Here is a 27,178-nt window from a genome sequence, read left to right as displayed (position 1 = left end):
AGTTGCATTAAGTAAAACCTGTTGAAAACTTAAAATCAAATTTTAAAAAGTTGCCCCAAGCCCAAGTGATCAAGCCAGGACAAAAACATTATTTGTGGAGTTCCAGACAGCATCTTAGTGGACAATTAACAGTCATTTATAGTATACCTTTGTTTTCAAATTTTATTCACTCTGCATTCATGCATTTTTCACCTAAATATAAATTCCAACATTCAGCCTTTTAATTGAATCACTAATTATATTTTCATTAGGAGTCAGCATAAATGTAGGACAAAAGTCTTCTATAATGTGCAGAGCTGTACTTGATATTCCTCTGCACAAGTTTCTCAAAAACTGGCAAAATTCCAAGTGAACAGATTAATTCACTGACCTATTCAACAGCAATCTCTTGTTTTGCAATGATATATTTACATTTTATACTTGTGTTCAGTTGATAAGCTTCAAATAATTTGTTAACTGATAATTAATAGTATGAAATAAGATAGTGTGAAATAAAGACCACAATATTTTAGGGCAACCATTCTCAGCTTTTTTTGGGGATATGACCCCTGAAGACATTGCTCAAAGTTTATGCCTCCCACCACCACCACCAGTAATCAAGTTTAGATAGTTTCTTCCGTACTTCTCTACTACATAAAAAAACAAAAATATTTTATGATTTCAGTCTGTGGTCTTCCTTAAATGTGTTGTGGCCCCTTGTTGAGAAGGGCTGTAATCTAAGTTACAGTTGTGATTTGAAATGATCTAAAAAATTTGCAAAAAAATCAAGACAAGCTTAAAATTCACAATGTTTTTAAAAAAAATCTTTATTGAAGATTAGAATTCAACTTAAAGCAAACATTTTACATTAAAATGTGCTAGCGTTGAGAGTACAACTTCAAGCACATTGCAAATAACTCTGATCATGGGCCATTAACAGTTTAAGTGGATTGGTAAAAAATGTACCAACATGCTGAATATTCAACTGATGAACTGCATCCATTCTCCTATAATAGGTCACTCTTGTCACATGATTTTAATTTAATTCACAAAAACATGCACCACTTGAAATTAGGAACGGGGGGGGAAAACTGCATTCTGTACACCGATTATTGGTACATTCCAGATGAATCCAAACTTATGTTTTTTTTGTATAATATGCAAGTTCTTCACGTAATTTGCCTATTACAATACCCTGTCTGCATAATCAAGTCATGCACCACATAACATCTGTTCAAGCAACGTTTGACTGCATATACGTCCGTGGTCCAATCAGGTTATAATAGTTCAGAAATCCCGATCAAAGAACGGGACATAGCTTCCCACTCATGACACATATCTCGTGTTTCTTTTACACAAGGCCAGGTTTATAATAGTTTCTTGATAGTCATAATAAACACCTGTTACTATAATATGGTATGTCAGAATCACATAGCATTCTATTTCACAAATGCATCATGAACATTAAGTGATCCATGACTATATTTGCTCATTATGCAATCAAATCGCATAAAATCACTCCTTTATTGAACAGATTCAGTTGATTTGTTTTTAAATGTAGATTTCTTATTCAAAATACAGAGACAACCTGAACCTCAATCTCCCAAAACACTTGGGCTAACATGACTGAGTTATTATATTTGCAAAAAGAAAAATCAAGCTAAAAAGCCTTAAAGAATGTCAACATCTCGAGTATGCATCTATATTTTGACTAGGTGAACTCTAATATTTGAAAACTAGTTTGGTTAAATTTTGTACAAAAACTTCTTAACAAATGCATTATTCCTGTCCCAAGATTAAGCCAGCATTTGAGGAATCTTCCAGAAACTGATTTTGTAAATGATGGATTTTTATACTTTGTAAAAAAAGCCAAGAACAATTAATATTCCTAGAATCCAAATTGCTTTTGTCACTTTGTGGAAACATCAGTTGTCAGTGCTGGTTTGATTTGGTGACCAGACTAATGGGAATATGGTCATTTCTTCTATTATCTTAATACCCTACCAAGCCATTCAATTGAATAGTTGAATTTGAAACTGGGTAGCAGTTAATTTGAAGAGTTCAAAATAAATGTTGCTCTTGTCAATAATGTTCATTCATCAAAAGAATTAAAGTCAAATGCACTGGATATTTCAATGTCGCATTAGCAGCATTTCCTCTACGAAGCCCACTGAAACACCTCTTACTGCAATCTGGAAGTTGGCCAATACAATTCTACGTGGGGGGGGGGGGGGGGAGGAGGAAATGGCAATGCAATGCTACTTAAGATATAGGAACTAAGTGAACAGACCAAATTCACTGCAACTTGCAATTCAACAGCAAGTCATTAAAGGGGCAACAACTAATTCTCTCCACTTTGTAACATTTCCTTGCAAATATTAAAAATCTATTTTTAACTTGTTTGCAATGTCAAAATTAAATGCCATATTCACCTCCAACAAGGAATTAATGCAAATAAAAATTGCAGGGAGGCTGGGAATCAGGATCTGGGGAAATGTAGGCATAGAAATTAGCAAAAGCCTTCAGTCACAAGCAAAAAAAAAATTTAAAATAAAATCACAGTATGGACAAGTTACAGTTACAAATATTCTTTGATTGTTGGTCTGCAACCCTCTCAAAGCAACCTTTTCCCCATTAGATTTCAGCCTATAAAGAAATGTCACTGTTTTTGAAGAATCCAATGTCTGTCGAGGGCGAGACTATAGGAGAGAAGGCTTGGTGCATACTTCTATATCTAAGGTGGTACAGCAGGATGGAAAATAGAGACACTGAAGGTTTTGTGATAACATTTACATTAAATAAAAGGTACAGTAAGGCCCCAAGGTTATCACTCTAAACAGTGTCAAGTTGCTCATTTAATGGCACAACCAACTGAGAGTGTCAACTGACCACCAGGACACCAAAAATTAAGTGATCTGCAAAGAACTTAATCCAATTTGTAATGTTTTATCTGGTGCTTGAGTTGAAGAAGAAACAAAAAGCCAATATATAGTGTTCAGCAAAATACCATCCAGTTGTAATCTGAGAGACTTTCTGCAATTCCTCAATCTGCACAATCCAAATTAGCTGAATGACCCATTTGGAGATGTCACCTTAATTACCAAGATTTCATCATATCTAGTCAAACACCATTACTAACCTATTTTTGTTTTCCAATTCAATGAAAGATGATCAAAAATGTCCAGTTTCTCAAAGCAAATATAGCTGATCTGCTGTTCCTTGGTCTTTTTTGATTCAAGAGGATATTGCAAGATACATTGCCCACACAGTGTGGAAAGACATCCACAAATAATGACATGCTTCAACCTATGTACAAATGTGACACTGAATTTATTCAGCAGATGGCTGCAAGGGTCTTAATGAAGTACGTTAATACATTTTCTCCAAATACAAGATGGTGGTAAATATTGAATGAGTTGAACACATTTAGATTGAGAAATATGTATTCAAAGCTAGTGATTGGTAGAATACAGAGCTATTTTTAATCCTAGGGCAATTAAACTTTTGCAAGTTGGAATAAAAACCTAGATTTCCATTGCTAAACTATTACAGCAACACAAGACCACTGAAAAGCTAAGGGATAAATACAATTGTTATTGTAATCTATAGCATATAAATTGTCTACTTGGAGAAAGAGGTCACATTGTAGAAAACACTGAGTACATGAGATCTTGGGAGTCACTAATACCAGAGAAAATTGGAGGAAAAAAAACCTTTGCCAAAGTACTTTCTCCACCCTCAGAATATGACATCTGGGTTGTATTCAGTCAGTTCATTCAAGCTTTGTGAAACAGTTGGTCTCCTCCTGCCCATTAATTTCATATGAAAATAGGACAATTCCATTGTCACCATGACAGCACATTACAGAAAGATCAATATATGAACACAATCTAAAAGGTAGCCAAGGTAGTTTACTAAAGATGCATCTTGCTCAGTGCTGAATGTTGCAGCAATACTGCCTTAAGCATTTCCAAAGTAACAACTGTAATCTCTTCATCCCTCCTTTCTCAGGTATGAACAAGAAAGCTGATCAAAACACACTTCAGTTAGGTCCTGAATTGCTTGAAATCAAGCAGAGTTCCCTGGAAATTATAGAGATTTTGAATGGGTTTATCAGATTATTTCTACAACATTTGACCAAAGGAGGGGAATGTACAAAGTAAAAATACAATGCAAGTAAACATCTAATTATATGTTAATCTTTAGGTACAAGATGACTGCATCATTGGATCCCCTGCCCCGCCCCCCCCCCCCCCCCCCAATAAACACCTTATCTATTCCATAATCGAACTCTGTGATAGGCAGAAAAATGTGATGAGTGAAAACAGCACATTGTAAAAAATAAATTATCCTCTCTTCATGGAATGGATTCTTGTTCCCGCTGCAGTGGTTATACTTAGAACTCATCATGCCTTACTAAGGCCTCCCCGAAGTCTGTCGCCTGGCTTCCCACAAACAGGTCATACTTTTTGACTATTTCTTCTTTTGTGAGTTTTCCATCCTGAAAAAGATTTTGAGGAAGGATCAGGAAAAAGAAAAAGGTTACAAGAGAGCAAAGTAACTCAAAAGCACAAAAATATCAGTAAACAATCCTGCTCCAAAAAGTATTCCAACCATTGTCTCCAATTCTTAGTCTCTATTTCTGCAATTCTAATTGGTTCCCTCAAATTATTCCACAGTAATTTTCCCTCGAGAGAATGATTGCAACTTGTCATTCATGTTAACTTTATGACCTCACAAGTTTTGAATTGATATCTGCTGATGTTGAAGACCTGAAATGTTAAACTGTATCAAATCCCTACAGGATACAAAAACAAAATTGCCTGCATAATGCAGCCAATCTGGGTGAATGCAAATTGAGAGATACAAGAAAGGATGGTGGAAGGAGAAAAAAAAACAAATACTGGGACAGCAAGTTACAGAACTTTGAAATGAGAGAACGTTGACTCAATCTGTGGAGAGAGAGAGAAAAACTGAGTTAATAATACAGATAGATGACCTGGCATCAGAACTGATCAGGAAAAACTTGTTTTCTGATAATGAATTTACTATAGAGTTCTGAAGGCTGTAAACATGCCTGTTTAGAAGATGAAATGCAGTCTAGCTCAAGTACTGTTTTGTTTGGACAGTGTAGCTGACCAAAACATGGTCAGATCAGGAATGAGATGGAGAACGTAGCAGGCAAGTGCCAGCTTGGTTGCTCTTGTAAATTGAAAAGTTCACCATGCAGATTACTCAGCTTACATTTGGTTCCTCTGACACAGACATCCCCATCGAGAGCACTGGATACAATACATTGGAAAAAGTTCAAGTCAATTGTTCCTTCATCCAGAAGCATTGTCTGGATTCCAATGTTGTGAAGGAATAGGGTAAAAGTCATCCAGAAGCTTTGTCTGGATTCCAATGGTGTGAAGGAATAGGGTAAAAGAAAAATGTCAAAAAGATCACATTGGAGAAACCTAAATTGGACATTGCTTTGCAAAATACCCGTCCAGTTCACTCTGGTGATTAAACTTTCAGCTATCTGTCGCTTCAGTCCTCTGTCCCATTCGCAATCTAGTGTCTGCCTGCTACCCAGTTCCAAAACTCAACTTAAGGTCAGGGAACAGATCTTTTTACCAGGGTAGCTCTGATGCAAGGCCAACTTGTATTCCTCTCCACAAATGCTGTTTGATCCACCAAATATTGCTAAACCTTGTGTATTTCAGATTTCTAATTCTACACCTCATTTCTAGCATTCATCATCCCAAGTTAATTCATCCAGACTGTTAAGCTATGATTAACAGACATTCACCATCCTCTTTCAGAATGGCATCAATTGCAAGTGTCCTGGTCATCCTCAGGTTACACAGTAATTCAACACATTTGTGCTCTCCACCTCTCCCCTCCTCCAATTTTAAAACAAACCTTTTAACTTCTGATGAAAGATGTGACCAGAAACATTAACTTCTCTTCAAAAATGCTGCCTAATTTTCTGATCATCTCCAGAATTTTGCTTTTTGGAATCATTTTCTCAGGACATTCCATAAAATACTTTGAAAGACAAGCTTTTTTTCCCCCCACTTGTGACTACTTGTGTTTCAATGTCTTTATTTGTGCATAATGAATTCTGTCTTACGAAACTTATCTAAACACAGGTGGTTGTCAAAAAGTGACAAGAGCTCTACAGCCTATTTACATGACAAAATTATAAGCTACCTATACACAGAAAGCTATTTGCTTCAAGGCATGTCTCAAATGGGCAAAAACTGTTTAGAGAGTACCTAGTCACATATAGCTGAAGGAACAGTCTCTTGAGCTGTGATGAAAGTAGTGCCAGCCTAACTATAGACTCATCACCAAGTCCAGTGAGCAAGCAGAGATAGATCACATGCACAGCTTACCTTGTTTTCATCAGATTCATACACTAGATGGCGGGCTTCAGCCTCAGCATGGTCATAGTCTGCTGGCAGGATCCAATCTTTGGTTTCATCCTTGTCCATTTTACCATCTTTGTTGCGGTCTCTGAACTCTGTGAACTGCTCACGCTCAGTTTTCACCCACTCGGGCTCATGGCCATCACTGTCTGCAGTATACATATCACCTGAAACCAGCAAAAGAGGTCAGATATATTAACATAATTTTGGCTTGTGCACCAATCCAGTTAGCAATATTATTTCTGCTTCCTTATTAAAGGTTATAAAAGCCAATGTATTCTGTCTGCAATGCATTATCCACTCCAAATCAGACTTCTTTCCCAGTTACAAAGATGAAAATCAAAAACATAAAATGGTGGTAGAACTTAGTGGGTGAGGCAGTATAGAGAGTGAAGAAATCTAGGTTGCAAATTCTTCATCTGAACTTGAATCAAGAAAACTGGTGTGTTTTGAGTTGTAGAGTGGGAGAGATAGAGAGTACAGAGCAAATGCCTATGGCTAGCCACAAATAAAATTAACAAGGTAACAATTTAAGAACTTGCAGTTGGAAACACAAAAATTAGTCATATCTGGGAGAGGAAAATAAAAATTGGATAGCTGTAACTCATTAAATTCACTAATGTTCTGAAGTCTAAAAGGTTGAGACAGATGCAAAGGGAATGGAATTGGAGAGATCTGAACAGGAGAGGGATGGAAGATTAAAGTGACAGCAACTGGAAACCCAAGATTGACCTTGCAAACTAAACATAGGTGTTCTGTCAATTGCTCAACCAATGCACAATTTGATACCAAGCATAACTTCAAGTAACTTGAATTTATCACTGTACTTACAGATTCATAACATATCCCATTTCAGTAATATTATGGTTCTGGTACTTGGGAGGAAATTAATGTATCATTTAGGTCAGCCATTCTCAATTCTTTTTTGACTATTTAAGTTGCTTGAGAAGAAAACACACCTTTTATTGTGCTTTGCCTTCTGGGGTGGGCCCTATTGAGAATTACTGATTTTGATTCCTATGCAATTTAGCTTCCACCAATTGTTTCTACGTAACCCAATATGTCAAAATTCTTTGTTTCTGTCATGATTTCTGCTTCAACCACAAATCTCAGTTCATGTTCATTATCCCTTCTAGAGAAGCCAAGCTTCTAAAGCAGTGGTACAAACTGACATCATTTGATTAGGTAAAACTATCATACAATTTAATTCTGCAGTCCTCATTCTTCCAATTCTGGTCTACTTACCAATATATTCTTCCAGATCAATGAAGCCATCTCCATTTTTATCAATATCTTCCATGGTTTCCTGTCAGATAAGCAAGGCATTTTGTTTTTTTAAAAACCTAGTTGTAGATTTTTTGAAGGTGCAAACCAAATGCAAAGGAGTTCTGCTTGACTCAGAGAATAGCCAAGCAAAATTGTTAGAATTAACTTGACCTGTTCATATTGAAAGTTCTGACCTAGATAGAATCAGCACATCTACACAAGCAATATCCTCCTATCAAACACAAAAACACCAGTTGCAAGATCTCCTAGTTAATGAATGAATCAGGAGAAAATTATCTTTCAAAAACAAAAGTGTCCATAATACAAATGGAACAATGGAATACTTGGAAGAAAGACCAAGATTTAATCATGCAGTGTAATGATTGTACTCAGAATATTTTAGGACAAGATGAGGGCAAGGACAATTTTTAAAATAGTTAGGAAAATTGGACAATAACCAGCACAAATTAAATTATTCTGGGTGAATGGTTTTTGAATCAATAAACAGATCACTGGTCTTTTTTTTTATCTCCACTTAAAAAATCTCTTAGTGTTTAACAAATTATATTGTTCCATGATGCACAGTCAAGTATGTTTATCCCTTGCATTGAATTTGAGAAAGTAATTAGGTACCAAGAGAAAAAAGAATGACCTATCAAAGTGGAAGAAAATTAATATACAACAAAGAGTGACATGGTACAATCAGGCTCACCGAATGATTTTTCTACTGCAGTATTATATGTACTGTGTTTTTAAAAAAAAAAAATTAAATATGGCTATGCAGAAGTACTGACCAACACTACAATCTCCTTCATGTGGTCATACTCCTCTGGATGCAGGAAAGCAGTGAACTCCTCCTTCGTAGCATACAAGTCACCATTCTGATCAGCCTTTTTAAATCGTCGCTCATCTCTCGACATCATTTGTTTGTAGTTGTAACCATCATCAGCATCTGCATCTTCTGTGGAAATCGAAGCACATTTTTGTTTAGAAGGGTGTATCAGGATGGTGAAAAGTCCAAGGAAAGAGATAATCCAACATTGATAAAGAGACCATTCAGAAACAAATAATTCCACAGTAAAAGATTCTTAAATGGTAGTGTCTTTCAAAACATTCATTGCATTAATGCATCCATTTTTAAAGTTACTTCTTTGCTGTTAGCCCTGCCGAATAACCAAAACAGAGCTCAATTTCTTAGCTTTCTTGAACAAGAATATGTCATGTCATTCTTTTACAGGAAAGACAATGTTATTCTTTTAAAGAGACTATGTGATGTATTTCCATAATACATGTATCCTATAATGTCAAAACATTATGATTCATGTACTTAAGAGCCTTACGAAATATACTTTCAAAATCTACTCAACAGGAAGATAGTGGAATTCACTTTTGCACTCCTCAAATCAGGACTCAAAATTAGCTCTGGATATCAAATAAAAGGGAACTATGAAACTGTTCAATGAAAAGTGTAGGTTCTTATTTCTAATATCATTCATCCCAGAGAAGAAGCTTAGATTGTAGGAAAGATTTAACTATGATAAAAATGTTACCAATTTACTATATCATTTAAATATCCCAGCATCTTCTCAAAGGTCTTTAGTGAAACATCTGTCAGAGATCCAATCCTTTTTAGCAGCACATAAAAAAGTGCCTCTTCATCTGTCCAAAAAATGTACAAAAAAATTAAATTCTAGTAAACTATTTAGTACAGAAAACTGGGTCAGACAGTCCATAAATTTCTGTACAATAGAGGATTCACTGTCCAGTAAATAACTAAATTACAATAATCACTTTTCATACAATTCTTATTGACAAGCTAATGAAAGGACATTTTATTCAATCAAATTCTTGCAGCATCTGCTCACACCTCTCATATTTAGGTGATATCAAACAAAAGCTTGTTTTTAAAATATTGCATAGAACTCTGATCAAACAGAGTTACAGTCAAGGCAGTGAAGGTGGCATGTGCCATGCTTGCCTTCATCAGATGGGGCATCGAGTACAAGAGCTGGGACATCATGTTGCATCTGTACAAAATGTTGGTGAGACTGCATCTGGAATATTGTGTAGTTCCAGTTGCCATACAATAGGAATGATGCTATTAAGCTATACACAGTTCAGAAAAGATTCACAAGACTGAAGGCCTCGAGTTATGGATAGGCTGAGACTTTTCTTCTAAACCTCAGAAAAATCACAAGGGGCACAAGGTTGACGGTCAGTCTTCTCTCTGGGAAGACTAGTCTAAACCTAGGGGCATAGGTTTAAAGGCGAGGGGAAAGATTTAAAGGAGTTCCAAGAAGCAAGTTTTTCCCACAGGGTCGTGAGTATATTGAAGGAATTGCCAGACATAGTGGTAGATGCAGATACAATTATAATGTTTGAAAGCAACTTTGAGAGATGTATGCATAAAACAAGTTTAGAGGGATATGGGCCAATTGCAAGAAAATGGGACAGCTCAGGAAGACTTGCTTGGTGTGGGCATGATGGCTGGTGCACCTGTTTCATCCTCAAGACCCAACATGCCTCACACGACTCATCTAGCTGCTCATCAACTGGAACATTCTTCCAGAAGCAAAACATACTAATGGATTGACCAAGTCAGTTACAGAAAATTAGTCAAAAGATTTCCCCACCTTTTCTCACATGCTAGGCAGGGAATTTCAAGTATTGACCAAAATTAAAGCAAATTTTGAATTGGCTCAATATATACCAAATTTACTTCTTGACAATGACAATTAGGCAGGACCTTGCAGCACTAAAAAAAATTGTTATTCCCAACTAATTAATACTTTATAACATTTAAGAACATCTGGGGTGAATAGTACAAATTGTTCTTCATAGACGAATGCAGAGTGGGGAAAATGCATTCAAGTCTGTGAAAAGGTGCAATGATTGTTTGTATCCACTACCTCAAATCACTTGCTTGAGTGACCATACAAATGCGAGGTGAAAAATCTTAAAAGCATATCCCAACGAAAATTAAAAGCAAACTTAACTGAAGCTAATGCCGATTACACAAAACTTGCAGAACAGAAATATGCCATGTGGCACAATTGATCTGCACCAATGTTCATTTTCAACTCTCGTTTCTTCCAATCCTATTAACTGATCAAGAGTATGCCAGCTCAACAAAACTTCTTGAGCAAAACAAATCAATAAAAGGCCTTGACAGTCTGCTTTAGGTTTTAGAATAATATTGGTCAATAACAAGTGTCAAGGAAGCAGGGGCTGCAGTAGAATAATTACAATCGTTACCACGTAGAATGAGTCCATACTGGCTCTATGCAACTAATCACTCCTCTGCACAACTCTGACCTTTCAGATAATGATCCATCACCATTTTAGTGGCAGCATTTTGAATGCTGCCATTGAAACAGCCTCTGCAGCTAATCTTTAAGTGCATTCTTGAACCTAACTATTTCCGGCATGAAAATATTTTCATTATGCCATTTAATGTTTTCAACAATCAACCTTATTTTATGTTCCCATGGTCATGATCTGTCTATAGGAATATTTTATTTATCTGTTCTATGCCCTTCATCACATTCCCATGCTTTTTTAAAAACTTCCACCAGAATAACTCCAGTTTCCACTTAAGTAATCCATCCACATAATTGCAGAGATATAGAAATTAAGTGCCCCTACTGTATCCTCTGTAAAGCCTTTAGATTTTTTTTAAACTACGTCATATTCTAACCTTGTCAAGAGTTTCAAAAGAATAATCATGGCTTCTTTGCCCTTGTAACATTTTCTTCTATTTAGAAAGCCCTGCACCCCAAATACTTTCTCAACCGGCTCTGCACTTTCAATGAACAGTGTGCATGAATCCCAAGATCTTTCTTTTAAGATTCAGATTTATTGTCAGAGTACATATATCACATATAACCCCAAGATTCCTTTTTCCTGCAGGTGTGGCAGAATTACCACTAATTGGTAGTGCAAAAAATAAACTATACACAGTGTAAACATATAAACAAAGAACTGTAAACAGAAAAATGTAAACAAATTGATTGTGTAATGGAGAACAAAAAGAAAAAGTGCAAGAGTCCTTAAATCAGAGCCAGTGCTGGGGGGGGCATTTGCGGGCACTGCATCCCAAATGAGGTGCAGTCCCCCCCCATAATCACAGCTATTGCTCGCAGTCATAACCGCCCCACCCACGTCTAGTTTGACGCACACTAGTGACCCTCCACCCACCCCAAGCTGCATCACTAGCATGCATCAAGCATCACGAGGGGCTAATGATGCTTGACGCCATAAAAGTGGCACTCTTGGCACCTATATCAGAGCGGGGCAGATGATGGTAAGCATCCCCCTCCCCCGACCAAGTTTATGAGCTTTGCACCATGCCCTCTCTAACATTCATTCTGAGGCTGATGCTACCTTAAATGAGTCTGAGTTTGTTGTTGAGTCTGATGGTGGAGGGGTAGCAGTTGTTCCTGAACCTGGTGGTGCAAGTCTTGTGGCACCTATACCTCTTTCCTGATGGCAGCAGCGTGTACTGGGTGTACTGCAGCGTTCCAGTAAATTTACTCAACAGTGGGGAGGGTTTTGTTTATATTGTCTCATCATCCTTCCTCCTACCAAGATGGAATACTTTTGCATTTCTCAGCTTTTAAACTTCAGCTGTCACTTTTCCACCCATTCTCCCCAAAGTCCTCACACTTCATTACACCTTTGTTTAATGGAATTTGCAAATTGTGCCCAGTACCTGAAGTTGTGTGGACAAATTTTTATTATCTAGAAAAATTCACTTTGAAGTTTATTTGACTTTAGAGAACAATATCAAATAGATCTAAAATTTACAGGTCAGACCAAGACTTTATCCCTCAAATACTAAAACGTGACAGCATTCTGAAACTCATTCTGTCCAAAAGAATATGAATACTGCAATCTCACATCTGAGAAGGATATTCAGAGCATGGTTCAATAGTTAGTATTGGAGGCAGGATATGGATCAGTCATGATCTGAATTAGTGATTTTCAAACTGCCCCCCTAAACTCACATTCCATGTAAAGCAATCCCCATGCCACAAGAGCTCTGTGATTGGTAAGGGATTGCTTAAGGTGGAATGTGAGAGGAAGAAAAAAGGTTTGAAAACCTAGACCCAATTGATATTGATATATTTTGCTTGAGAAAAATTGTCATTGGCCCATTTCCTTTGCTTATGAAACCGTGCACATAACGAGTCAATTAGATACAATTTAAACAGTGGTTTTCAAACTTTTTTCCTTCCACTCACATACCACCTTAAGCAATCCCTTACTAATCAGAGAGCACCTACGGCATAGGGATTGCTTAAGGTGGAATGAGAGTTTGGGGGGGGGCTGTTTGAAAACCACTGATCTAAATGGATGGTGGAACAGGATCAACAGCCGACTCATTCCAATGCCCATAGTCATGTAGTCAACTGAATCAAAGAAACTTCATAAAAGTAATATAACCACTTATTCAGATAGGAGAGGAACAGAGAAAAAAAAGAAAACCCAAAGGGAAAACTCTCGTTTGAAGAGCAGCACAGGTTGCAAATACATCTACAATTTCTGATGAATATGAACTTTTACCGCCAAACTACTCAATTTCATAAGTGTATTTGACTGAAGTCAACTACTCTAATATTCCTAGAGCAAAGGAATTCTTACTGAATCATTCATTCAGTATGGTAGATCAGCACCAGAATTCCACCATCCGTTTTACAGCCATCAATCCAGGTCCTGCAATTATTTGCATGCTTTTCTTTGTCCTGCCTGCTGCTCCTTACCCATGTAGAAGCCGTATGTTACATTTCTGTATTCCTCCCAGGAGACAAGACCATCCTGGTTACTGTCGAAATCTGGCCACTGGCGCCCAACATTCTCGAAGATGTACCTCTTCTGAGCCCGCTTTATCCAGGCCTTCAGCTCTGCCTCCGTCACAAATCCGTCCTTATCCTCATCTATTTTAACTACTATCATTCTATAAATAGAGAGACAAAAAATGTGTAGATGGCAGGGTCAGACTCTGGACCTTGAAGGGTTTTCAAAATTAACCTACCCAACAGGAACCCATAGGTCGCATTTTTGTACTCTTCCCAGCTGACGAGACCATCGTTGTCTAGATCATGACCCTTCAACTGACGGTAGACATCCTCGTAAATCCAACGCTTTTGAGAATGTTTAATCCATTTCTCAAGTTCCTCCTCTGTTACAAACCCATCCTTGTCTCCATCGATTTTATCTACAATTTTTCTGTTGGGAGAGTCAGAAAACCCAGGAGAGGTTAGGATGAAAGCTGAAAGAAGCTGATTGAGAGGCACTTTTACATGGGGTCCAAGGAATTCCAGAATCACACAGCATCAGATTCACATGCCACTGACTTCCATGTACTCTCCTCCTGGTGACTTCAAATAATAAGCAAACAGCAACCAAAAATCTGATTACAAACTTAAAGGCCACAAATCTTGGTATTGGACATCTAGTGGGCCAAATGTTTGATATTTAGAGAACTATAAAGAGCAGTTTTTCCTGAATTTCTGCTATTTTGAGCATCCGTATACATGTAAAAATTCCTTTGATTAAAGCAATTAATAGTATTAGGGGCAAACAGGTGTCAAGGAAACAAATGGCATCCAAGAGAAAATGCAAAGGTTGTTAGTGCCATTCTCTGGTATTAAGTGGTCATGTCAACCCTCAACATACTGTCTCCCATCCAACATCCCACCACTTCACCCATCCCAGACATGCATATGAAGGACTCCCATCCAGCAGACAATCTTTACAAGTCTAACCATTTGGAAATGCTGTGGGGAATGATGGATGGGGAAAAAAATATACACAATCCAAATCTTATCTAAGAGTACCAGATAAGCTCCATAGCAACACCTCTTTATAGTGGACATCAATCAACAGGTTATCACGGTTCTTCACAGTGCAAGTATACTGAGACAGAGCAAATCTACCTAATATTTATAGTTTGGATTGTTATCAGGGAACTTCAGGGCTACCTAAAGTGCAAAATTACTCTCTTAATTTGAGAAGGGAAAGCCAAAGAGTGATCAGATGAGTACTTTTTCCACAAAGAGGGTGGAGGGCATATGGAACAAATTGCCAGAGGAAGTGGTTGAGGTGGATATAATCATAACATTTAAAAACTATTTAGACAGGAACACGGGTTGGAGAGATTTAGAGGGATATGGGCCAAATGCAAGAAAATGGGGCTAGCTGGTGAACAACTTGGTAGACTTGGAGAAGTTGGGACGAAGAGCCCTTTTCCATGCTGTTGAAAGTTCCATGTCTCGAACTCCAAGCTTTAATGTGCTGGCAAATAAAATCACAATGAGCATCCTCTAAGAACTGGATTTGTACAGTACATTGAAATTAGAAAATATCCACTGAATTACCATGCATGTTTGTTAAAATTTGTTTCCAGATATTTTGCCAGACCCTCTAGAAAAAGAAAACCGCACCCCAACCAACACTCTCCTGACTGACATTAAAATACTACGACTGTGTGCCCACAACATCCGGGCACCTTCTCTGCACATTGTACATTGGATCATTTAAGACCACTTTCATATTAAGAGGGCAAGTGTCTGGCCAACGTAGCAGGATTAGCAAGATTAGTAAACAGAGGATGCAATTTAAGTACACTTTGGGTTCAGTCCAGTAGACTATTTAGTTCAGAGAAAACGATGAGTGGAAAAGAAGTTAATTAAATGTCAAAGACAGCAAATCACAATAAAAATGCAAGTGAAAACATTCCATGGAATTAAGAGCAAATAACATCCATTCTTTCTCTAGAAAAGACACCATAAATAAAGTAAGTTTGTTAGTTCTTAACCTCCAAGCCTTTTGCTTCCTACTGAAAAGCAGCATTTTAATAACTTGAGATTATCCATGGACTAACCTACCTGGCTCCAGTTTAATCCAGCAATAACATTTATTCTGGGAATGTAGCATTCCTTTCCTCCCCCCCACAGTACCCTTTGGTCACAAAAAAAAAATCAAAAAGGGCATTACAATAAATGTTCATATTAAAACTGTCAAATCCCCAAATATAATTCAGCACATTTTGATCAAATTTCCCAATGGGAAATACAGCTCAGGGCAAGAAAAACAAATTCTGACAGAAGTACCAACCAGCCCAAACAGTTGTAGCAAATACCAGCCATTATCCAATTGTGGCTCAGGGAGATCCAAACATTTCAGAGAAAAGCAACATCGATCTAACCCAGCAGAAACTTTAAAAAAAACCCCAGATAGTAACTTTTTTTGCAGAAAAAAATTGATCAAATATGCAACAGTTTAACATTTCCCACAACTTCATTTTTTTAAAAATACAGCATGGCTGAAGGTCCTCCTAGCCCATGAACCCCGTGTAGCCCAATTAACCCATCAATTCCATGGCAGGTCACAGAGAAGTGTACAAACTCCTTACTGGCAGCTTCAGATTAGAACTTGGGTCAATGGTGCTATATTAGTCTTGTGCTAACCACTATACCAGTCACTCCCAAAGTGGGTGGTGGAAGGATCCAGAGGGGTGGTGTGGAAAAAAGGGGCAGACCAAACATTTCCGGCAAACTCAGCCTGCAACACTCGTCATGTGCTATCTGTCAGGTGAGGATGGGGTGGGAGTAACTGCCAGGGACAGTAACTAGCCCAGGACAGGGACCGACCAAGTTATAACAAAATATGCGCGGTTCAAAACGGTGTTTATACGAGGTATACCTGAATTTCCTTCTAATGTTAAGTAGTTTTTAAGTATTTGATTTTTTGGTTTCACATTCTTACTTGTATTATTGTGTCATGTACTTTTCCTAGAAATTGCAATACTATTATATTTTCTTATGTTTTTTTTCTGTTGCATTTTGTTGTGATTGGCATATTTTTATTGCAGAATAAAGTATGACCGCAGCACAGCAAACAAAAAATGTGTAGGCAATATAGTGTGAAAACTGAAGACAATTTTGTTATAGGTGGGTGAGATGTAAAGTTACCCTTTCATATGAGAGAGAAAAAAAGAGAGTGAGTGAGTGAGAGGAAACCACTGCACTACACTAACTACACTGCCCAGTTTGTAGATCCAGACCCCTTTGATATACTATGCTCAATTGTCAAGGAGATAACAATTTTGCCAGTAATGGTTAAGCAATTAACAATCATTTAAGGATTTACCATACCATCATCAAGGCTGTGGTGTACAACTTCCATCAAGAAGAAAAAATGTTTTGTTAACTGGTGATATAGAACTGAACATTTAACTGGGATCCCCCTCTGTTTAATCACAGGTCATAATTCGCCATTAGTATTTACAGTATCTCAAATCCTGCACCCTTTCACATAAAGTACAAAGTTGGATTTGCAGTATTACAGAACACATTCAGCTCCATCCAACATTTCCAAAACAAACAAATTGCTGAGCATTTTTGACACGTTCTTACACACCCAAGCCTTTCTTTGCTCTCCTCAGGAGTGAGCTGGTCAAATGTCTTTGCTTCTTCAGCTCCAAGGAAAGCATCATGGTCATAATCGAAGTTCTCTGCATCATCGTGTACCTTGTCACTCAACTCCTTGTCATGGAAGGTTCGATCTTTCTTTTCCGTGGGTTTACTCAGAGCATAAATACCACACATGGTGAGGTATAAAACCAGCTTTGTCAAACCCATCATGCCTGTAATTTTTTCTGAAAAGACAAAGGAAACACAAAAGATTGGTTTTGGGAGAATAACATTTTGAAAGTAACATGCAAAACTGGGCGATATATTTTTTGGATAGATCATAGCATGCTTGGAATACAAATTACAGCAAAATCCTTGGCAACCGGCACCCATGGAAACTAGTGAATATCAGGCAAGTGAATTTTCTGGTTGCTCGAGATTGCATGCTGTGTAGGTCAGCAAACTGACCACTGTGGTTGAGGGGAGGGGGGCCCTAATTTTACATTTTTGTATTTTTTAACCTATTTATTTTCTGCGATTTATTTTTGGCGGCTGCTTGAATTCCAGATACTGGGGATTTTATTGTATCAAGCTTTGTTCAATTGCCTTTTATTTTAGTATTTGCCTTCTCCATGATTATTGATTTTTGTCAGCAATGTGGCCATACATGGTACCTCTGTCAGTGGTTTACCGACTTATCATGAGAATACAAAATCTGGAACTTTTCTAGAAACAATTCTAACTCCACATTCCCATCTACAAGGTAATGCTTGCTACAAAGCAAGTGCATACATTCTAGTGCACTGTTTTATATTCTTTAATAAAGATGATCACTTAATATAGGCATTGAACCCTACAAACAATGAGTGACTGAAAAAAAGCATCAAACTCAATCACTATCAGCAGATCCATCGATTGTTGTGCTCTTTTAGAGCAAGTGAAGCAGAGGTCTGTCTGCTCTGATGGATTTTAAAAGATCCTATAGTGCCGCTTTAAAGAGCTTAGGCAGATAGGGGAGCTGAAGTGGCAGGAATCTAAAGCATTGTAATATCCTTAAAAGGATGTATATAATTACAAATAATTTCTTATCAATCTGGCAGGGTAAAATCTAAATTTACTTGTTACTTGATTTTAAAAACCTCACTAATCTGTTATCTCGCTGTAAAATTATTTTATAGTTACGAGAATTATTTAAGATGAGACAAAGTGCCAATATAATCTGACCCTACAGATTTTCTCTGGACAGATTTTGTGTTGCACTAATGTAACATTTTGTATTTCATCACAGTACTGATCAATGTTTCTCAACTGGATATGCAAGACAAACTGTCAATGCCAACAAGAAACCTTTATTTGTAATAGTTCCTCAAACTTGTACTAAAACAGTAAAAAAAAAGCACAAGTTAACACTGCTAGGAATTCAATATGCAGCTAAATCCCAATTCAAGCAATATAGCAACAAATAAATAGCTAAAAAAAAAAGAACATTTAAAATTGGTGCCCCTAGTGGTTAGGTTACCAATCACACAATGCAATCTCAAGCAACCTGCAAATTTACTGATCTGGGATCTACCAACCACCATAGGTGCTGGGGATTTTACTGTGATATGCTCAACATTATTGCCAAATGCAGATATATTAACAGCAATGATCTTGAAATCATTCACAACTATTTAGATTTCAGATTTATTGTCAGAGTACATATGACATCACATCCAACCCAGAGATTCTTATTTCTGTAGAAAAAGCAGAATTAATACTTGTTGGTAGTGCAAAAAAACACCAACTCAACATACACATTGAAACAAACTGACTGCAATACAGAAAGAATAAAAATCTATAAAGTGTAAGAGTCCTTTAATGTGTCCCTGATAGAGTTTGTTATTGAGGAGTCTGATGGTGGAAAGGTAGCAGTTGTTCCTGAACCAGGTGGTGTGAGTCTTATGGTACCTATACCTCTTTCCCGATAGTAGCAGCGAGAACAGAGTGCTACAGGTTACTAGAGGAATGATTTTTTTTTGCTCATTGTCATTTCCATTAAAAAAAGCTCTCAGCCCCATACAGATCACTACTTCCATCATAAAGAAACTACTTCCTCAGTTTGCAACATCTAAGCTTCCTAGAACCCTGCCACTTGTATACAACTCCTATACAGGACAGACACTTTAGATTTACATTCCACTTCAGGACATTCTCCAATGTATTTCTGTACTACCTTTACTGAATCAATTTACACATGTGGAGCTTAACTATATGAAATACCCTTAATATAGTTAATTAAATGCCAAAATTTAGACATCAAACTACTGGTTTTGTCAACTTACAAATTAGCCTATGCAAAATTTAAACTATTCCTGCTATAAACAGGCCAAAAGACAGCTCTATATAGATCTTAGTTCCCTCTAAATAAGAACTTTATATCAAAGGGCATGACTACATATCTAGTCTCTGTATATCTGCAAAAAAAAAACAAAAAAAAAACAGGAAAGCAAAGCAATTAGAGCATCTTGAGATAGATACCAATTTTCCCCCAAAATACTACATTTGTTTAAGTTTATTGAACAATCACAGGGCACCATGGTTGATTTAGCAGTTAGTTCAACATCTTTACAGTGCCAGCATTCAGGATTAGGGTTTGAATCCCATGCTGTCTGTCCCTTCTCCCCTTATCTGCGTGGGTTTTCCCCAGTGGCTCTGGTTTGCTCCCACCATTCAAAGTGTACTGGGGGTGTAGGTTAATTGGGTGGCATGGACTTGTGGGCCGAAATGTCTAAATTTAAATATACAAATTTAAAAATGCAACCCCATTCTATAATGAACTAACAATGTTTACCATAACTCCTAATGCTTAGACTGTAATAAACAGGGAACATCAACCATTTAAAGCTTATCCTACAGATTTATCCTTAAACCTCCATTCCAGTTATTCTTTTCATTCCTCTATCATACAGATCACAATACTTTCCAGGTCAAATTAAAATAATAATGTTGGGTTTCAAATATTAAGAGGTTAAATTTCTATGGAAACAACAAAAGCTAAAATTGTCAACTTTGATATTTCTTATTTTGAAGCAACAATCTCTTTTTAGATTATAATGTAGTTAACTGAAAAAAGATATCTATACTTCAGAAGTTTTTAAAAACAGGGCCACATGTATTTGGATTCCACCTTTTGTTCCAAACCATTAAGAAATCACCAGCATTGTAACTTATGGAACTCAAACAGTCATAACGATCCTTTCATATTACAGAATTAAATTATGACAATCATACATGAAAGTTATGGGCAAGGCCCAAAATCTTACTTAATTTTCAAGGTGCCATTTAATTACATTTTAAGCACACATTTGAAAATACACACACACATGATATTTCAGGAACCCCTACACCTCCACACACAAAACATATCAAAGAGGGACAATTGCGAACAAAGATTTTTTCACTGTTGAAAGGATTAAATGTAACACCTAAAAAATAGCCATTCCATCATGAGATGAATCTAATGATGTTAAATGCAGGTGACAGTATCATTTAACACAATCAAGCTTAGCATTGGACAAACATGACAAATACACACACTTGACTGATATTTACTTCCCCAAGAAATTACTAGACCCAGCCAGTCAAACTTGGTCTATCTCACTCAATTCTGCACCAGGAACAAATTTTTCAAACCAAACTGATCATAAAACACCATTAAAATACATCCACTCCAGAAAATAGGGGGTAACCGAAAACAATTAATTCTGAATATTCAGATATAAAAGCAAGTAATCTAAAGATGACCAGTTGCTATCCAAATGGGCAAAATCACCAATTTACATCCTACAAATGGTTTGGTCTCAGTCCCAAACAAAGTCTTCACACATAGTGGAGAATTTTATGTTTTCTTTTTAGGTAAAATGTTTAAATGATGCAAGACCTTAAAAACAAATCTATACAAATTATTTAGGGATTTTAAAAAAATTAAAGCCAGAAAAATCAGGTAAACATAACTAAATGCTGGAAAACTAGAGCAACACATAAAATGCTGGAGAAACTTAGAAGGTTAACATTTCAGGCCAAAGCTCTTCAGAATTTTTGTTTTCTATGTAAGATCCCTGACCCAAGTTCCCCCAGCATGTTAAAACCAGAAAAAAAAAATCAAATTTTGACATAGCATAGGATCATTGCTGAACAAACTTAATAACATTTAATTTAATTAAACAAGAAAACAATAATGAGTCACACTACAAAGAAGAGGTGGAAAATCTCATAAGGTGTAAGAATCACCCAAATCTCAACATGGACAAGATGAAGGAGATGACAGTGGACTTCAGGAGGACCAGGAATGATCACCCAACACATGAACATCAATAATTCCAATATTAAGTTCCTTGGAGTCAACTTAATAAGTGACCTATCATAGACACACAATATCTCCTCACTTGTTAGAAAGGAACAAAAGCAAATGCACTTCCTGAGAAGGCTGAAGTGGGCAAGGATACTGGCCACCATTACGTCAACCTATAGGAACTCTATTGAGAGCATCTTGGCTGGCTACATCACAAGTGTGGTATGATTGGTGCACAGAAATGGATCAGAGGTCAATCTACAGGATTATAAGAGTGGCAGAGAGGATCACTGGAATCTCCCTCCCTCATCGACAGAATCTACCAGGATCGTCTGACGGGGGCAAGCAAAATTGTTCAGGACTCCTTCCACCCTGCACCTTTTAACTATTCCCATTGATTAAGAGATACGAGAGTATCAGAGCCAGAAATACCAGATTGAGATGCAGTTTCTTCCCACAGGCGGTGTGAATGCTGCACGACCAAAAGAACTGCTCACACTAACCATCTTAGACTCTAATCTTTAATTAATATTTATTTTTATATATGAAGATATGTCCTGCATATGTATTGTTTGTCTGTATGTACATTATGTCTGGTTGTGTGCCTACATATTTTGCCCTGAGGACCAGAGTGTTCTCAGCTTGTGCAATCAGATAATAAACTTGAAATATTATTTCTTAAATATCTAAATCCTTTTCAAACAGATATTATCAGTACCGTTTTGTAATCCAAATTTACAATTTTAAGCCTGGACTCATCACTAATAAGTCAAAAGGTTGTGGATTCTAGACTCATTCCAAAGCCATGAGGCACCTTAGCCCAGTTAACATAATGTTACAACACATTTTCAGCATGACCCACAATAGACCCCACAAATGTAATTTCCCAATATTTTTGTCAAGATGTATTCTACATAAATGAAATAGATAACTTAGGTTATCGTTTTAATTATTGAATTTTATGCCTCTGTTCACCTTATATGTAATAAAAAATTAAAACAAAAATTAAAGAAAGAACTCCCAGAGATAAAGGAAAAAGAACGTTATTTTGTTAATAGCAAAAATAAACTATTGCCTGGGGTTACAGGAAAAGGATCAAACGTGAAAGAACCCAAGTCTGAAAATAGATAGTTGTCAAATACCTTGATGGATTTGGTCTAATGGCCCAATAATTTGAAATAAATTGAGTAGGTATGGCAATACTTTACAATTCGAAAACGAATTTAAAGAGAAATCACCATAATGCAAATCAAACAGTTTTTTCACAAAAGTCACCATTATTGAAGAATATTTAATACACAAAATTACTCAAACACAAGCCCCATAATTTCTTGGAGAGAATATAAATAAAAATCATGCAGATTCTGATATAATAAAACAATAAACATTAATACCCACCTCTGCACACTTCTTAGATTGCTTCTGCGCTCACTCTCATAAGACCCACCGGAAATAGCCCACTCCTGAGCAAACGGAAATAAGACCCTTGTTACAACCAATCGCTGAAAGCCTCCAGAATTCCCGCCTCACTTTTGACGTCACGTTTGCCGCTCTTCATTGGTTCGTTATCGCGCGAGAAACGATTGGTCGCAAACCGCCACGTCGCGCGCCCCGTTGTCTTGTTCTCACTCGCTGCGTGGGCTCCGGGGGTGACAGTAGACGTGATGACGTCATGTCTTTTCACCATGTAGTGCTGGGCTGTCGGAGATGAACGCGATGCTTCAGTGTCTGGACTGGAAGTGACGGCTGAGCTATGGTTTGTATGTCGCATTTGGAGGAGCCACAAGCATTGAACAAATGAACTATTCTTGTTTAAAACGGAATGTAAAAGACGGTTTGAATATGAGAGCCACAGAGTTCCCAATAGATATCGATCAAACCTACTCCATTCACTCCCAATAGATATCGATCAAACCTACTCCATTCACTCCCAATAGATATCGATCAAACCTACTCCATTCACTCCCAATAGATATCGATCAAACCTACTCCATTCACTTCCAATAGATATCGATCAAACCTACTCCATTCACTCCCAATAGATAGTGATCAAACCTACTCCATTCATTCCCCACAACCTGTACTTTCCTGTACAAAATGCCTCTACTTTCTCCAAAGTAAAAGTCCACAAATACTCTGGTTGAATTGAAAACACAATGCTGGAGAAACTCAGTAGGTTAAACTGTACTTTAAAAAGCTCAGATAAAAATGTAACCAACGTTTCCGGCTTACCTTGATGAAGGGCTCAAGCCCTATAAAAAGTACACCAGCTGAGTTTCTCCAGTATTGTTCTTAACTATACTTTCTCTAATTCTATTACCCCGCTATTTATCCTGTGTTTACTATTTCATCTTAGAGTCCAGTCTTCTTTGACTTGTATTCTCTGTATACTTTTGTTATTTATTTGCTGCATCCTTTCTGCTCACAATTTCTAGCATTGAAATACATCTGGTACATTCTCTTAAGTATAATAATTTGGAAACAGACCCTCCTGCCCAACTTTTGTGCATACTGAACAGGTTTGTTCCATTTGCCTGTGTTTGGCCTATATCCCTCTAAAACTCTTCTGTCCCTGTACTTGCTGAAATGTAAAAACACACTAAATTCTGGAGGAACTCAGCCAGTCTCAAAACATCCATGGAGGAAAGGTATACTGTATTACTGACATATTTTCAAGAGAATCTATGTTACAGAAGTGAGTTGTTGGATGTCTTAAGGATAGATAAATCCCCAGCTCATGATCAGTTATATTCTAGGAAATTGTGGGAAGTTAGGCAAGGAATTGTGGGAGTCCCGGCAGAGATTTTTGTATCTTAGGTAAAGTGCTAAAAGAGTGGAGGATGGCTGGTTTTGTGTCTTTATTTAAGAAAGGGTGCAAGGAAAAGCCTGAAAATTACAGACCACTGAGTCTAATATCAATGGTGAGTAAGTTAAAGGAGGAGATTCTGAGAGATAGGATGTATTTACATTTCAAAAAGCAAAGGCTAATTTTGGATAGTTAGCTTGGCTATTTGCATGTGAATTTTTCATGAATTTGATTGCATTTTTGAAAAAGTGACCAGGATGAGGGCAAGACACTAGACATTGTCTGAAAGAAATTTATCCAAGGGTTGACTGGTCTAAAGTTAGATTTTTAAAAAACAGGTGTAGTATTCATTATAACTTTTATACATGATATTTTTTTAAAAATTAAATTTAAATTAAAAGTTTAGACATACAGCATGGTAACAGACCCTTTTGGCCCACAAGCCTGTGATGCCCAATTAACCTACATCCCCGGTACGTTTTGAATCATGGAAGGAAACCGGAGCACCCAGAGGAAATCCACACAGACACGGGGGGAATGTACAAACTCCTTACAGACAGCACCAGATTGGACCTAGGTCATTAGTGCTGTAACTGCGTGTGCTCACTGTGCCGCCCCTTCACTAACCTTGCCACCCATTTATCCTTTGTCCACATATATCTTAGCTGGAGCTAATATATAAATGCTCAATGGAACAATGTAGTTGCAGCTTTAATCTGCTTTAAACTTTTACAATATCTGAATTTTAGAAGGAGTTTTTTTAGTCTTTTAATTCCTTTTAAATTTAAAATGGCTGGCTTTAGAAATCATCCCCAAACACCCTTGAGAGGTAATGATCATCTTTTTAAACTGCTCCAGTCTTATGTAAAAGATACTTCCACAATGGTGGAAGTTTAAGGATTAATTCCAGTGATGATGAGCAAACAGCAATATTCCCTCATGTCAAAATGATCTTTCACTATTCCATGCTGTACATTACCAGGGTATATCATTATACGGAATGAGAAGTGGTCTTATTAGTGCTGCATTTTCCTTGGAAATCCTTGATGAGGAAATATTGAGGAAGATTTATTATATTTCTGTGACATTTTGTACATATCCTAGATGTTTTTAGACTATGTAGAAAGAGCTTTGCTAGGAATTTCCTTCTGTTCTCCCATGTGGCAGTTGTAACTTCATTGATACCCTGACCATATCATATAAACCACGATCTTTCACCAAGGGTATGACCATAAGCCATTGGAGAAGAAACAGGCTATTTAGCTCATTGTGTCTGCCCTGCCATTTAATCATGAGGTGATCCATTTTCCACTCAGCCCCACTGCCTATAACCTTTGATGCCCTGGCGAATCAAGAACAATTCAATCTCTGCCTTAAACCCAATGACCTGGCCGCCACAACAAATTCCACAAACATACCAGCCTCTGGCTGAAGAAATTCCTCTGCATTTGTTCTAAGCGGGCGCCATTCAATCTTGCTTTGTCCTAGATCCTTCCACCATGGGGAAAAAAACCTTTCTGCATCTACTTTATCCTTGCCTTTCAACATTTGAAATGTTTCAATGAGATCTCCCCTCATTCTCCTAAATTCCAATGAGTAAAGGCCAAGAGCTTTCAAACATTCCTCATATGATAACCCTTTCATTCCCAGAATCATCCTTGTGAATCTCCTCTGAACCTTCTCCAACATCAGCACATCCTTTCCTAATTGAGGAGTTTAAAACTGCTCACAATACTCCTTAAGGTTTCACTAGTGCCTTGTAAACACCCCTGCCTGTACTTGTCATATCTCTGCTATTATATACCTCTTGAAATGAATGCCAGCATTGCATTTGCCTTCTTCACCACTGACTCAACATGCAAGTTTACTTTCAGGCTACCCTGAATGAGGACTCCCAGGTTCCTTTGCATCTGGGTATTTTCAATTTTCTCCCCAAGTCTGCCTGTTTATTTTTTCTACCAAAGTGCATGACCATACACTTTCTGACATTGTATTTCATTTGCCACTTCTCTGCCCATTCTCCAAATCTAAGTCCTTCTGCAACCTCTGTGTTTCCTCAACACTACCTGTTCCTCCTTGGTATCTCCATGTTTCCTTAACTGTATCATCTGTAAATTTGGCCAAAAAGCCATTCATTCTGTAATCCAAATCATGAATATACAACATTAAAAGAGTGACCTCAACACCGACTCCTGTGGAACACCACTCGCAGCTGGCAGCCAACCAGAATATGATCCCTGCTCTGTTTCTTGCCAATCAGCCAATGCTCTACCCACACTAGTATGTTTCCTGTTAAGTAGCCTCTTGTGCAGCACCTTATCCAAATTCAAATACACAGTATCCACTGCATTTCCTTTATCTAGCCTGCTTGTCACTTCTTCTAGAATTCCAACAGGTTTGTCAAGCAAGATTTTCCCTTAAGGAAACTATGCTAGCTTTGGCCTATCTTGTCATATGCCTCAAAATACTCCGTAACTTCATCCTTGACAATCAACTTCAACATCTTCCCAACCACTGACGTCAAGCTAACCAGTCTATAATTTCCTTTCTGCTGCCTCCCTCCCTTCTTGAATAGTGGAGTGACATTTGTGATTTTCCAGTCCTCTGGAATCTATTGATTCCTGAAAGATTATTACAAAGCCTCCACAATCTCTACCGCTACCTCTTGCAGGACCTGAGAGTGCAATCCATCTAGTCCAGGAGATTTATCCACCATTAAACCATTCAGCTTTCTGAGCACATTCTCCCTTGAAATAGTAACTGCATTCATTTCCCTTCCCTGATACTCTTCAACATCTAGCACACTGATAAAATCTTCCATAGTGAACACCAATGCAAATTATTTATTTAGTCCTTTTGCCATCTCCTTTTCTCCCCCATTATTATTTTTCAAGCATCATTTTCTAATGGTCCTATATCTACTCTCACCTCTCTTTTACTCTTTATAAACTTGAAGAAGCTC

The 27,178-nt window shown here is 37.4% G+C and overlaps 2 protein-coding genes and 1 long non-coding RNA gene across 5 annotated transcripts in view; 2 read left to right on the top strand and 1 right to left on the bottom strand.

Annotated features, from left to right (window-relative positions):
* The window catches only part of LOC138748306 (uncharacterized), a 31,883-nt gene extending 15,441 nt beyond the window's left edge, over positions 1–16,442 (top strand). The window contains exon 4 of the long non-coding RNA XR_011347926.1: positions 15,070–16,442. This is a non-coding gene — a long non-coding RNA (uncharacterized lncRNA). The remainder of the gene's footprint in view (positions 1–15,069) is intronic.
* Positions 789–22,913, bottom strand: LOC138748305 (calumenin-like). 2 transcript variants are annotated; one of them, XM_069908241.1, is made up of 7 exons: positions 22,809–22,913; positions 17,085–17,322; positions 13,696–13,889; positions 8,456–8,622; positions 7,641–7,701; positions 6,363–6,562; positions 789–4,480 (listed from the first exon to the last, which is right to left on the bottom strand). In XM_069908241.1, the coding sequence occupies exons 2-7, from the start codon at positions 17,306–17,308 to the stop codon at positions 4,376–4,378; spliced, it is 951 nt and encodes a 316-aa protein (XP_069764342.1). In that variant the 5' UTR covers positions 17,309–17,322; positions 22,809–22,913; the 3' UTR covers positions 789–4,375. The 2 variants fall into 2 exon arrangements, with proteins under 2 accessions (XP_069764342.1, XP_069764341.1); XM_069908240.1 differs by lacking the exon at positions 13,696–13,889 and adding an exon at positions 13,424–13,617 and having other exon boundaries at positions 22,809–22,912.
* A 147-nt stretch (positions 22,914–23,060) lies between these two features.
* rbm28 (RNA binding motif protein 28) overlaps positions 23,061–27,178 on the top strand; it is a 60,343-nt gene continuing 56,225 nt past the window's right edge. Inside the window, exon 1 of one of the 2 annotated variants that reach the window (XM_069909584.1) lies at positions 23,061–23,166. The gene's annotated coding sequence lies outside the window, so the exon portion shown is untranslated. The remainder of the gene's footprint in view (positions 23,167–27,178) is intronic. The other variant, XM_069909581.1, reaches the window with a different exon arrangement.

Source organism: Narcine bancroftii, chromosome 13 (assembly GCF_036971445.1).
Source record: "Narcine bancroftii isolate sNarBan1 chromosome 13, sNarBan1.hap1, whole genome shotgun sequence".
Taxonomy (NCBI): Eukaryota; Metazoa; Chordata; class Chondrichthyes; order Torpediniformes; family Narcinidae; genus Narcine; species Narcine bancroftii.
This window is presented reverse-complemented; position numbering and strand designations above follow the sequence as displayed.